This window comes from Colletotrichum chrysophilum (genome assembly GCF_026319265.1).
Source record: "Colletotrichum chrysophilum strain AFK26 chromosome Unknown scaffold_57, whole genome shotgun sequence".
In the NCBI taxonomy this organism is placed as follows: domain Eukaryota; kingdom Fungi; phylum Ascomycota; class Sordariomycetes; order Glomerellales; family Glomerellaceae; genus Colletotrichum; species Colletotrichum chrysophilum.
The window spans coordinates 57,918-71,824 of NW_026517344.1; the positions used below are offsets into that span (position 1 = coordinate 57,918).

At 52.0% G+C, this 13,907-nt stretch overlaps 5 protein-coding genes across 5 annotated transcripts; 2 read left to right on the forward strand and 3 right to left on the reverse strand.

The window, feature by feature from the left end:
* Positions 1-1,800: 1,800 nt before the first annotated feature.
* Positions 1,801-3,657, forward strand: COL26b_007173 (uncharacterized protein; the record flags this gene model as incomplete). Its single annotated transcript, XM_053179975.1, has 6 exons — positions 1,801-1,809; positions 1,899-2,265; positions 2,337-2,954; positions 3,130-3,434; positions 3,517-3,554; positions 3,630-3,657. The coding sequence occupies 6 exons, from the start codon at positions 1,801-1,803 to the stop codon at positions 3,655-3,657; spliced, it is 1,365 nt and encodes a 454-aa protein (XP_053036037.1).
* A 968-nt stretch (positions 3,658-4,625) lies between these two features.
* On the forward strand, positions 4,626-5,756 carry COL26b_007174 (uncharacterized protein; the record flags this gene model as incomplete). Its single annotated transcript, XM_053179976.1, has 2 exons — positions 4,626-5,250; positions 5,314-5,756. 2 exons carry the CDS (start codon positions 4,626-4,628, stop codon positions 5,754-5,756), a joined length of 1,068 nt encoding a protein of 355 aa, XP_053036038.1.
* A 521-nt stretch (positions 5,757-6,277) lies between these two features.
* Positions 6,278-7,875, reverse strand: COL26b_007175 (uncharacterized protein; the record flags this gene model as incomplete). Its single annotated transcript, XM_053179977.1, has 3 exons — positions 6,278-6,871; positions 6,927-7,528; positions 7,590-7,875. 3 exons carry the CDS (start codon positions 7,873-7,875, stop codon positions 6,278-6,280), a joined length of 1,482 nt encoding a protein of 493 aa, XP_053036039.1.
* An 888-nt stretch (positions 7,876-8,763) lies between these two features.
* On the reverse strand, positions 8,764-9,768 carry COL26b_007176 (uncharacterized protein; the record flags this gene model as incomplete). Its single annotated transcript, XM_053179978.1, has 1 exon — positions 8,764-9,768. One exon carries the CDS (start codon positions 9,766-9,768, stop codon positions 8,764-8,766), a length of 1,005 nt encoding a protein of 334 aa, XP_053036040.1.
* A 2,022-nt stretch (positions 9,769-11,790) lies between these two features.
* On the reverse strand, positions 11,791-13,873 carry COL26b_007177 (uncharacterized protein; the record flags this gene model as incomplete). The annotated part of the gene is made up of 3 exons (XM_053179979.1): positions 11,791-13,184; positions 13,244-13,635; positions 13,722-13,873. 3 exons carry the CDS (start codon positions 13,871-13,873, stop codon positions 11,791-11,793), a joined length of 1,938 nt encoding a protein of 645 aa, XP_053036041.1.
* Between the last annotated feature and the right edge of the window lie 34 nt (positions 13,874-13,907).

Below are 13,907 nucleotides of genomic sequence, written 5' to 3' on the forward strand. Positions count from 1 at the left end.
TCATGAAGATGAAGAGGAGCCCCACAGCGGATGTCAGAGCACCGCAAATGAGAAAGAGAGCGCGCCAAGCAGCGAGATGTAGGTTCCCATGTCCAATACCATACATCAGGAGCGCGCCAACAATCTGCGAGACTCCTTTCATAGAGACCCAGGTCGCGACTCTAATGGGGTGCTCATTCCGCTTGTACCAGATGCTGGTGATTAACATGAAAGCTGGCGAAACAGTGCCTGCAACATGTCAGATGGATGTTGTCAAAGGCCGAAAAAATTATTATCTCACCTTCAGTGAAGCCCAAGAATAATCTTGTAGCTGCAAGCCCGGCGAAGTCGTGCACAGCTGCGAGGCACATGTTTACTCCACCCCAAATAACGATGGTGATGCCAACATAGAGAGCGATTGTCAGCCTTGATAGTAAGAAAGCTGCAGGATACTCCGAACACAGCTGGCCGAGATAGAACAGTGATACGGCCCAAGAAAACTGCTCTCCTGTGAGGCGGAGATCCTCCCGAAGCCCGAAAATGGCAGCCTGGTTGATCGACTGCTTATCGAGATCTGTCTGAAGAGATTAGTATCTGCTAAAGCGATTCAAGGACGATGGACTTTTTACACTGAAAGAAGTACACGACGGCCATCAGGGGCATGATGACGGCGTCGAGCTTTCGGACAACCTTTTTCTCTTCATCTGGGCCAATGCTGAAGATTTGTGGTCGGTTTTCAACCTCTTCAGCTCCGGGGTCAATTTCGTTTCCCATCTTTTCCAATGCCACATTGGAGGATCTTCTTGACATGGCGAAATCTGAAATGGTGAAGGCTGAGTTGTAAAGATCAATTAGAGAAACTGTTGATCGACCAGTATGGCAGCTATGGAGATAAGATATGCCTGGGGCTATTTAAATACCCTAACCTGCTGTCGCTCATGGCTTCAAGGCTTGGCTGCCAGTCTGTGAATTCAATACAATTGCCTGACCTCACACCCGTCCTGCACCCGGGGAAAAGGAAATATGGAATCGAAAGCCGAGATATTCAATATCCACGGGTCTCCTATGCGGCGGCTTTAGATGGGAATAATCATTTTCGGCTCTACATCCCGCTCTTTCGCAGGAGTATTCAAGCTCTGTGAGATTGCCGATAGTGCAATGATCTGCTTGTTGTGACGGTTACCGAATGGAGACTCCAATTGTGCGTAAGCTGAGAGGTCGTTGCCCGCGTATGTTGTCGTTGGGGAAATCAAACCCAATTCTTGGCTTGCATGTCAGTCCCGGATGAAAGATCCGTTGCAGCGGTTTCCCAAACCGAGCCTGAGGGGTTGGTTGGTTATCATGAGGTTCTGCCGAGTGTCCCCCGCATCACTCCGCAATTGACCCGGTCAGCCTCCGCATTCCGGCACCCTGACCCGTCCTAACAGCACTCCTTAAATGGACGACTACCAACAGAGTGAATACACCTGCTATCGCAAACAAATAACGCCGTTGAATTAATGCTGCAACTTAAGGGCCATGTCCTTGCTCAGGTCTTGCGTTCGACCCATCCCAAGACGGGCCCCGTACAACGGGTTCCTGACTACAAGGTTACTGAGTAACAATCCCTTCAGATTCAAACCCCATAAGACGGAGAGATCTAGCAGCGCGAACCATGACAACCGTGGCACAAGCTGGTTGAACCCAGCGTCTCTCTTGTTAGCCACAGCCACAGCGACTCTGGGATACGCGCTCGCGAACAGTGTCAACAAGTCACCAACATCAAACGCGATTTTACACGACGACAGGTTGCCTGCGGTTAACTATGCAACGTTCAACGACATGGACAAAGTAAGTATTTGTCCCTGAGTATCGTAGTACAGTCATACCTGACCCATACAAGGCCATTGATGAAATCCGACGGGAGCTGAGTGACACAGAAGACGTCATCTCAACTGATTCTGAAGACCTCCTCCCTCATTGTTAACTCAGAGTGTTCTTCTGTCAACCTCGACACTCTTCCAGTTGCTGTGGCTTACCCACGAAGCACGGAGCAAGTCAGTGCTATTGCTCGCATCTGCCACAAATGGCGGGTGCCCATCATCCCCTTCAGCGGTGGCAGCAGCGTCGAGGGTCATATCACAGCGCCCTTTGGCGGCGTAAGCATTGATTTTGCACACATGGACAAGATCGTGAAGTTCAACAAGGATGACATGGACATCGTAGTGCAACCGAGCGTTTGTTGGACGGACCTCAATCAACAGCTTGCCCAGCAACACAGCGGCCTGTTCTTCCCCATCGACCCCGGTAAGAGTCCATTCTCCAGGTAACGGTAACATCAATGGCGGCAATGCGACTGACACCTTGACTTTCCTCAGCCCCAAGTGCCAAGATCGGAGGCATGATAGGCACAAACTGCTCTGGCGCAAACGCTGTACGCTACGGCACGATGCGAGACTGGGTCATCAACCTGACGGTCGTCCTTGTAGATGGATCCGTCATCAAGACTCGGCGCCGCCCGAGAAAGTGCTCTGCGGGGTACAATCTTAATGGCATCTTCGTTGGCTCAGAGGTCACCCTTGGGATCGTCACGGAGGCAACTCTAAAGCTTGCCGTTGTCCCACACCACTTCTCCGTCGCAGTCGTTCCCTTCCCGACCATCAGACAGGCCGTCTCAGCTGCAGCAGACGTCATACGCGCCGGGGTGCCAGTCGCGGCTCTGGAGCTTATGGATGAAGCTCAGATGCGCATCGTCAACCAAGGCGGTGCCACGAGGCCACGGGTCTGGCAAGAAAAGCCAACCCTATTCTTCAAATTCTCCGGTACACAAACTTCCGTTAATGACAACATCAGCAGCGTTCAGCGAATCGTGGAGCCTTACAGCCCTGACGTCTTCGAGTTTGCCAAAGATGAGCGTGAGCAGAAGCTTCTGTGGTCGGCCAGGAAGGAGTCGCTCTACTCTCTGCTAGCTATGCGAAAGGAGGGTGAGGAGATGTGTAAGTGCCTCCCCCTGGCCCCCTTTCCGTGCTGCCCAAAACTTACTCCGCACACTCCACTTGCCATAATTGCACAGCATCAAAATCATCCAGAAACAAAAACTGTCGTGCATGCCGGTGGGGGCTAATAGCTGCCGCTCATGCTGCGTTGGCTGACACGAGAACAACATTGCAGGGAACACTGATGTTGCCGTCCCTCTCAGCCGGCTGGCCGACATCGTCGAGGCCAGCAAGGACGAAGCGCAAAAACTTGGCCTCAACGCCTGTATCAAAGGTCACATTGGCGACAGCAGTTTCCACGAAAATATCACCTACAACAAGACCATACCTGAAGAAGCCGCCAAGGCCAAACTCGCGGTCAAAAACATGGTCGCGCGCGCGTTGGAGATGGACGGCACCTCGACGGGCGAGCATGGAATAGGTTTGGGCAAGAAGGACGCCCTAATGTCCGAAGTAGGAAATGATACGATTACCGTGATGGTGTGTTGGACCCTGAAGGCGGGGGTTGCTGGGGACATCCCTCTCGGCGATCGGGCTGACCTTTGCTTTTCCCGCCATGCAGAAGCTGATCAAGGGCACCCTGGACCCCAACTGGATCTTGTAAGTGGCTAACCCGCACGAGTCGGCACAGATCCTGAGAGTGTGCCATGCGCTAACAGCGATTCATGTCCCAAGGAATCCAGGAAAGATATTCGACCGGTAGGTTTACGGGAGAAACCAGCAATGACGAAACCACGTTTTGTATGTCGCAAGCCCAAGCTTAAAGTCTCACAAAGCAATTCGGCTGGTGGTTCCACATCCAGCTCTGCATCAGAAGAGCCGTTGCAATTGATATGACCCCCCGAGTCAGAATGCGTAACACATGTTTTGTTTGTTGTACCAAGTGCGACTGCCAGCCTCACTGGGTAACGGTGGACAAGGGGCCTCGATGTTCCCCGTTCGTCAGGTCCGAACGGGCCCTGAATTTGTTCCCATTAATTTTTTTTCTGCCCTGCTTTCTTTTGTTATTCCGACCGCCGTTCCACCACGTTCCTTGTTTGGCTTTGTCCAAAAACCCGGATTCTTGAGGGGGGAAACATGAGATTTCCAAGGCCCAGGGTAGCACCCGGGCTGGATCACACCCCTCTCCGTTTGTAACGGTCGCTAGCCTTTCCCTCCCCCTTTGTACTCTGACAACCGGCGGGTTCCCGCGTTGTTGGGCACAAACGGCGGCAGTGCAATTGGGCGGCTTGAGACCAACAGGTATAACGCATAGTCTAAGACACAATACATCTCGTCCCAATCATCATGGTCCCCATTTTCCAAAGTTAGAAAGGGTCAGATTCCCGACAATGGACTAGTCATGTCATCGGGTCATCACGTTGTGATCTGCGGTCCCCTTTATGCCTCCTGCCGCAGAGGCAACATCCTGGCCCGCACGCCGCATTGCGCGACTGTCTGCGCGACGGCCATATTTACCCAACCGCGTGCGCCCCCAAGCCGGACGGCCCTCCGACGGGCAGAATTGAGACTTTAGGACGAACCTCAGATGAGATACGATATCTGGCGGTTCGGCTGCATCTAATACGCCTTGCTTGCTGATCTCGCTGATCACCTTGTCTCTTTTCTCCTCGGAAGCCCATCAACACTATCAAACCCTCAGACGACAGGTTCATCATGTCTACCTGCACTATGGTGCTTACCGAGCCCCTCACGGGGCTCATCTCTTCACCAACCATCTACCTTGACGATAAGGGCGATCTAAGGCTGCATGTCGGCAGCGAGATCGACGAGAGCCCTCAAGATTTTGTTGTATGCTCAAGGGCGCTCGGTCGGAGTTCCCCGGTTTTGAAGACAATGTTATTCGGTGGATTCATGGAGTCGCGCCCTGAAGAGAATGGTGGAGAATGGCGCGTTGAGCTTCCCGAAGATGCGACGGAAGCCATGGAAATTGTTCTGAACATCGTCCATGGCCGATTTAACCTGGTTCCTGAGAAGCTTACCCTAATGCGACTCTACGACGTCCTGACCATCACCGAGAAGTACGACATGACCGTGATCACGCGACCATGGGCACGTTCTTGGATGCAGGGTGTAAAGCACCAGAAAGATAATGCGCACCTGCTGTGTGTTGCATGGGAACTCGGCGACATGGAGACCTTCGAGGAGATGTACAAGAAGATCACCTTTGAGTCTATCGTTGACTTGAAGGGTCGGTTGGTCTTCGGACACTCTGGCCGGATTTGGAAGCAAGGAACGGAAGGCTACAACTTTCCTCTCGAGAGGATCGTGTATCTCAGGCCTCCTGAAGTCTTTGGTAAGTTACCATTGGATACCACAACTAATTAAATAACAAGGGCTAATTCATATCTGTTTGCAGAAAACATCATCAAGCACCGCCAGGCCTTGATTTCCGCCAACCTCGAACCGTTCGTCATCTTGTACAGATGCCTCAAGGAAGGCTGCCGATACATGAAGGGGTACTATCACAGTTCACCGGACGCCGAAGAGTGCAATAGCATGCTTCTGGGTTCTCTGGTGAGATGTCTCGCAAAGGGCAAGGTAGACATCACCGTGCCAGGCCCTTGCGAGGCCTACAGGGGGAATATTGAAGCGCTGGAGCGGGCAACGAGCACTGTCAAGCTGTTGACAGTCCACCGCCCCTCTCCGGCAAATCAGTGTCTGAAGCGCATAGAAGAGGAGTTGGCAAAGGGCGCGACGGCGGCGGCTATTGCGAAAACAGAGTTGGTGGTTCTTCAGCCGGAGCAACGAGAATACCTTCAAAAGCAAGCTTGCAAAACTGGAGTTGTCATGTCCGGGTAGAGTTTCTGGCGATCGGCATGGGAAAATCTTGGTTTCGTTCATTGCGTTTCGGGGTGCATCTGGAGTTTGGAGAGAAAAAGGCATACCAATGGAAAGCTTGTACGGAGTAATCATGAAGGTTAGATTGGCATGGTGGTTCGATTAATGGCTCGAGTAAGGATAATCAGATGAAAGAGATCAGTCAAAGCCTATCGTGCGTCTGAATGACGAAACGTGTTTCAACGGGATGCGATCTATCAGCCTATGGGAAGGGACGGTGACGTCTGTGTGGCAGGCATGCATGTCAGTCATAGCTCGTGGGTTAATCGTGCTCGAGCATCCCACTTCAATGCGAACGCGATCTGAACGACATAATCAAGATCCGACAACCGGATGAAAGCAAAATCTCATGATACGTAACGCTATATAGATACAAATAACTTTTTTTACCCCAAAACCCTTAGTCGTGAAGCTCCCACGCATGGCAAGATCTTATCCGCCTCGTTGCCCGCTGGCCCAGATGAGGAGAAGATCTTCAACGTTCAGTTGAAGCCAAGGTTGCCGATGGTGACGGACTTGATGTTTTGGTATTCGGCAAGCCCGTACTTGCTGCCCTCCCGGCCCAAACCGCTCTCCTTCACGCCACCGAAGGGGGCCTCAGCGGCGCTGATGAGGCCGGTGTTGACGCCCAGCATACCGCACTCCAGACGTCTGGCAACACGCATCACGCGGGAGATGTCCTTGCTGAAGAAGTATCCGGCAAGACCGTACTCCGTTGCGTTGGCCAGCTCAACAGCCTCAGCTTCCGTCTTGAAAGAGAAGATCGCTGCCAGGGGGCCGAAGGTCTCGTCGTGTGCAACTTCCATATCGGTTGTGACGTTGCTGATGACGGTGGGTTCGTAGAAGTAGCCCTTCAGGCCCTCGGGAGCCTTGCCACCCGTGTGAAGCTTGGCACCCTTCTTGAGAGCATCCTGAACGTGGGCATCGACCTTCTTTACAGCAGCAGCGTTCACGAGAGGACCTTGCGTGGTGCCGTCGTCGATGCCACGGCCGAGCTTGAATTGCTGCACTCTGGCAACGAGCTTGTTGATGAACTCCTCTTGAACTTTCTCATGGACAAGCAGTCTGTTGGCGCACTATGCCATTCAATTAGCATTGCCATGCGAGGATGAACCACTCAGAATGTCTTACCACGCAGGTCTGGCCCGAGCAACGGAACTTGCAAATCAAAGCACCCTCGACGGCCTGATCAATGTCTGCATCGTCAAAGACGATAAAGGGAGCGTTGCCTCCCAACTCCATGCTAACACGCTTCATGGTTCCCGCAGCAGCCTTGGTAAGCATCTTTCCGACTCCGGTAGAGCCGGTAAAGCTGAGCTTCTTCACGATGGGGTTGTTTGCAAGCTCCATCGAAGCCTCTCGGTCCTTCGTCGGGACCACGTGGAGGCAGTCTGACGGGATGCCAGCAGCCAGTGCCAGCTTGGCAAGCGCCAGGGCGCTGAAGGGCGTCTCACTTGGCGGCTTGATGATCACGGAGCATCCTGCTGCAAATGCAGGTGCAATCTTCCTGGTGATCATAGCGGCGGGGAAGTTCCACGGTGTGATGATGCCACAGACGCCGACGGGCTCCTTGAATGTCAGGACGGTAGTGTTGGCGTAGGAGGAGGGGATAGTATCGCCGTAAGACCGAGTCGCCTCCTCGGCAAACCAGGAGATGAAAGACGCGGCGTAGACAACCTCGCCTCTAGCCTCGGCAAAGGTCTTTCCGTTCTCAAGAGACAGGATCAAGGCCACTGAAGACAAGTCAGTCTCGCTTCATAGGCAGTGTCGACGACAACTTGCAGAAGCACTTACAGTCATCGGCATTGGCCATCACAAGATCGTACCATTTTCGCAGAAGGGCACCGCGCTCCTTTGCCGTGGTTGACTCGTAGAACTTCGCCGTTCCCGTCTTGGCGCTCTCAATGGCGTCAACAAAGTCTTGTCTGCCGAGGTTGGCGATCTCTTGAAGGACTGTCGCGCTGGATGGCTCGTAAACTGGGAAAGTCTTTCCATCCTGGCCGTTCTTCCAGTCACCGGCCACGAGACCAGATGAGATCAGGAGGGACTTCTCCTGAAGCTTAGCGAAGACGTCGGCCATCTTATTGAGTTGTTGTGGGGCTGTTTGGCTTTTGGATGTGGGGTATCAAGATGCGATGCAAGCAGGCTCAGCAAGTGTTCAAGTCTGACGACCACGATGTGCGAAGACTGCTCTCTTAAATATTGCTTCTAGACCTTTCGTCGTCTCCCGCATTTTCTCACAAAGTGACTACGTTGCGTTCAATTTCGCATCACCCGATTCTTGCAGGGACCTCAGCCGAGGCCCGGGGAAATGCGGGGACTAAGATCACCGGCAGCCGGGTGGCCCGGATCGTGAAACTTCTTGCCCGATTTGACATCTAAGCGAACGTAATAAGTAGGGTGACAACCCGCTCAAAAGGGTAGAAAATCAGGACACATTCAATTCTCTTTGGATATCCCACGGACCGACCCGATCTCTAGGAGGACGTGAGAAGCTGATTGGCCCCAAGCGGGATCCATAGGAACCTCGAGCTCAGCCAATATGGAGATCTAAACAATGATTGGTGAGTGTAACCACATCGTGCATGGCTTCCGTGACGAGTTGCGGGAATTTTCACGACTTTTCCCGGCCCGGCCTGCTATGATCACCCGGGCCGGTGTACAAAGTGGGGTTGCCGGACCGGACCCACCCGGCAGTCGGCCGGTGACTTTGATGCTCTGGCCCTCGGGGATTGAGCTCAGAGGTTCCGCTGGACCGCAATTCAAGTTCTGACAAATAAACCGAGCAAATATAAACTTCAAACAACATCAGAGAATTCAGCTGGACGCTTCTTCGCATGCATGGCGACCTCAAATGGATGTGTTCACGCAAGATGGCTGCGTATTTCCGATCACTGCGCATAGAGGATGAAGAACAGTCCCGCTGATATTAAAACTATTCCATGCTCAATATCTTCCAACGCTACTCTCAGTAAGAGAACTCCTGATGAACAAGCTTCTCGCTCAACTTCCACAGCTTGTCAGCCTCTACCTTGCTGGTAGCCCAAGGGTAGACTTCTTCCTTGTACGGATCAGCAATGCGACAATCGGTCAGATAGGCCCCGTTCTTAGCCGGTGCGCAGATAGTCGTGTTGAATGCGGCTAAGACATGGGTCGAAACTCCTTGGTCCAGATCCTTCCTTCTGACGCCGTCGAATCCCCACATAGTCTTGTTTCCATAGATTCTGTGGGCTTCCATGAGATCGCCGATGAACGCCGCCAGGTTGTCAGCTTCGTGACTTGCAAGGTTGGTGGTGATTTGGCCGGGGCAGAGAGAGAAAGCCAGAAGTCCTTTATGACCAAGTCTGTCTGCAAGGCCGAGGGCCATTAGAGCATTTGCCGTCTTGGACTGCCCGTATGCAAACCACTTGTTGTAGTTCTTTCCTTCGTTGAAGTTGTAGTCTGTCCAGCGAATGTGGCCAACACTGTGGCCCATACTACTGACACATATCACCCTGGGAGCACCCGAAGGCGAGGCCAAAAGCTTGTCCATGATGAGATTGGTGAAGAGGAAGTGGCTCAGGTGGTTGGTCTGGAATTGGCTTTCAAACCCGTCGTCGGTCAAGGCATAGGGGACCGCCATGATGCCGGCGTTGTTGACTAGTATGTCGATATGCGGGACATCGTCCCACGACTTGACGTTCTCGGCCGCTTTGCGAACGTCGGCGAACGAGAGAAGATTCAACGGAAGGGTTTTAACCTTGACTTCCGGATGAGAAGATTTGAGCTCATCTATCAAGTCTTGCATCTTGGCAACGGATCTCCCAGCCAGAATGAACATGGCCGGCTTTCCGGCTGCAACCTGACGAACGAAGCTGTCACCAAGGCTGCCGGGAGACGGGCCGGTAACGAGAATGGTTTTCCCAGCAACCTCTGAAGCATAATGTCGGACTAGGTCGCTGGCTCTGGTAGTGTTGTCGAGAGTGGGCTTCATGTTGGCTTCGAATGTAGTGCTGAACGCTAGCCGCAAAAGAAAGATAGATGCTTGATAGATGAGAGTTGAGGGCTTTCATGTCATGAACGTGGAACAAGGCGGGTTCAAATACTTCTTGCTCCCGAGCACATAGGTTCATAGCCCACATGCGCCATATTCCCATACTGCACATGGAACTTCTAGGGGTAAAGGTACCAAAATTTCCTTTATGGTCTCAGTGCATCAAAGCTGTAACGGATGTTGCGGATGATGAAGATGTACGGTGTACGATTACAATCCGTACTATCAACGAGGGTAGAATTGGCGCATTTCGCGCAGACGGACGGATTGATAACCGTTAAATCCGGGAAGCCTGATCTGTGATCGAAGTTCTAGATCAGAACATCAATCGTAGGCCTTTAAGCTTTTGCTATTCGCAAATAGCCGATTGCTCAGTAATCCAGAAAGTTGGTCCAGGCCTTAGCATAGCTCCAGCGAACTACGTAATATTGCGGACTGACTCAGGAAACCGAGGCGGACTTGCGAAGATCAACAACTCTTTAAAACCCTGTAGAATCCTGCCAATCACGGGGATAAAGGGTTCCTGCATTAACTCCGCTAATCCACCAAGACTGTAGGTGATGTCCATGATCGATTTTTCTCTATATTACTTCTCTCTACACGCCAGTAAGCAGACACGCCGCACTCACTGACTGAGAGGCAGATCGTATTGTTGTTGTCCTACATTCGACGACTAGTAAACAAACGAACTTGCTTTACGTTCCCACTATCTCATTCTCAAGCCATCATACATCTAACAGCACCTTAGCTCTAATCACTTGTGCAGAGGTTATGGAAGGCTGCAGCGCGCACAGCAAGCTCGCCTTGCTCCAGGTTTTGGCTGAAAGCAACCAATCAAGGGTAGCTAGCATATTGTACAATTATTGCCATGCTCCCTTGCCTCTAAAGTGAGATGAACAGCACAAAGCGGTACGTCTTGTCCAGGCAAAAGGTTTGCGTATGTGCGCTGGGGCACTCTATTACGAGGGACAGTTCCCACGTAGAATATTTCAGTCTATGATCTGACTATTTCATTTCTCCGCTAAGATGCCACAAAACGTCGTTCGTCTTCGCACATTAGCCGTGGCACCAGCAGTCGCAGCTGCCCTCAGGGTTGGCCATGGAAATGGAATTTGCTGTTTGACACTATGCATTGTTAGCGAGCAATGCAGACACGAATGACTTCTATCACTCACCGTTCCCTCGCAACGACTACTGCAAGCCGTTCTATCAGCTTCACCACAGTTGCTCTCCCACTGGTCCAACATTAGTTCCATTTCTTCTGGTAGGGAATCAGGGTCTTGTGTTCTTACTTCAGCTGGGTGTGACTTGAAGCAATGGACATCTCTGACAGCTGCAGCTGCCGTTGAGATGTGGATCGCAGCAACGATCCAAGCAAGGCTGCTTAACTTCATGATGAAAGAAATAATAGTTGTAGGTTGAGTCTGCAGAGGAAGCAAATGCTGTTTCCATCATGGATGAATTCGCGGCCTTTAATAACGAAGTGGCTGCGCGTGTTGCTCGGGTAGCTCGCTTACACCATGACTCGCCTGAAGCTGTTCATCGCCATTGAAGGATCTATTTCGGGGAAGACTCTCGCGGTCGTCCCACGACTTTGGCAGAGGGACATGCCGCTCTTTACAGTAACCCCGGGAAATGAGTCTTGGCGGGTTCGTCTCAACGTTAAAGACTGTGTTTCATGAGTCGGATTTCATCTAGATACAGTCACTAACAAAACCTTATTCCCTCGCCCATGATAATCGCACTTCCCCCACAACCGCGTGACCTTTACCTCAGTCTTGGCTTCAGCGTTACGTCAATCTTAGTTCACATCATCACTAGGACCACTGTTTCTCTATAGACGCAGAAATTTTCATCACCTTCACCGGGACGTGTGATTCTAAACACCACGAGTTGCTTGGCAACTTATCCTTTAATGGCATACAATCTATATTGGTATAACCGCCCTCATCCAGCAACTATTCAGGGGCGAAAAGTAAAGCCTTCCGTGACGTCTAGCACAAGAATTGACTTAGTATCCTTCGGGCAAGAGCTTGTTGAGACGTGCACCTCATGCTCACCCGCCTCTACTTCCCACAGTCTCCCAGCCTCGGACCAGAACGCAGCACCATCTCGTTTGAAACTCAATTGAATATCTTTCTGTGCACCTGGATTCAAATGAATCTTGTCGAACGCCACAAGAGCCTTCGGAGGTCTCTCGACTCCGGTCCGTGATTTCGGGGGCAACACGTAGACTTGCACCACCTCAGACCCTGCGACGTCGCTGGTGTTATGGACTGTGACAGCGACATTAATCTTGGCATTCTCATCATTTGCGTCCAGGGTGCCCGATAGCGCGCAGGCCGAGTGCTCAAATGTGGAGTAGCTCAGGCCATAACCGAATGGGAACAGGACTTCTTGCCCTGTGCCATACTGAGAATCGAAGTGCCTGTAGCCAACGTTGACACCTTCGACATACTCCACCTCTCTGCTGTCCCAACTGTCGAGGCCAAAGTGGCCGTAGCACGCTGTGTGTTCATTCTTTTTGGGCCAAGACATGGGAAGCCTCCCGCTCGGATTGACCTCGCCAAGAAGCACATCAAGGATTGAGTTTCCAGTCTCTTGCCCACCATACCAAGCCTGGACGACAGCTGCGACGTTGTCAAGCCATGGCAGCTCTACTGGCACTCCCGTGGTAATAACCACTATGGTGTTGGGGTTGACTTTGGCGACCTCAGCGATCAGCTTGTCTTGGGAGCCATCAGCTGGGAGGGTCATAGTGGCCATGTCCTGGCCTTCGGTTTCCCATTGCGGGGTGTTTCCGACAAAGATGAGGGCAACATCAGCGTCTGTTGCGAAGCTCACCGCTTCAGACAGTAGATCGGCTTCCATCTCCTGTTGACTGACGAATCCGAGATGCACCGCGATCTGGTCATCCGCAAGATACAGCTCTGCGTTCGGAACTGGCGAAATTGTTGATTCGATGACAATGCTGTACGTCTTTCCGACCACGAAGTCATACTGGAGATGTTGCTCCTCCTGCACGCCTAGAAGGAAGGACATTGCTTCTGCGGTTTCTTTGATCTCGCCTTGAAACTCGCCATTGATGAAAAGTCGGGCAGGCCCCATACCCGAGAAGCTGAGGTAGTGCTTTCCGCTTACGTCTGGACTGTACTCGGTGCTAAGTCTCGCGGACTTTGCGCTGACAACATTGTCATTCATGAGAGTCATGAAGCTTCCTCTAGGGTACTCCTCGGTACAAAACGGCTCTCCAGTGAGATCCAAATTCTCGTAGAAGTCCGCAGCAAAGCCAGGATTGCCCAATCGGTTTCGTGTTCCGGCAACGAAATCAGGGTATGCACGAAAGACGTGGGCTCCTACAGCAAAAATATTGATCAGCACTGTCCCGAGCATGAGCGTCAAATTAGCAACATACCCTTGGAGTATGACAGTTTACTATCATGGAGGCGTGACTTGATAGCATCAAAGGGGCTGATCTTGTAATGACAGTTCAATGATGCACTACCGCCTCCGTGGGCAGCTGCATGTTTTGCAAGAGGCCCAAGCACGGCGATATTTTCGAGATGAGATGGCTTAAGAGGGAGAGCGCCGTGAGAGTTCTTCAGCAGAACTACGCATTCTCCTCCAGCTTCACGAATAAGCTTCTCATGCTCCGGACGACTGATGGCGCGCTCCGGGACCGGTTCCCTTCTGTCGGTAAACTTGCCTGTCTGGCGTAGAAGCTTAAGAAGAGGTAGCACACGCTCGTCAATGTCTTTGACGTCAACCTTTCCATCCTCAATGAGCTTGTGTACCACAGCAGGCTGCCTCCGGTGCGGTGGTCCCGGCATTTCAAGATCGAGACTCGAGCATGTTAGTCGGGGGGGATGTAGATTTCGCAAGTTGCTACTCACCCATTTCGAATACCATTCGCTATAGCAGCCGACGCGGCACCCCAGTCGGTCATGACCAGCCCTTTGAATTTCCACTCATCGCGGAGGATGTCTTTCAGAAACGTGGTCTGGTCGTCGACGTAGGCACCGTTGACCTTGGGGTAGCTCGTCATGATACACCATGGATCAGCTTTTTTGATAACGATC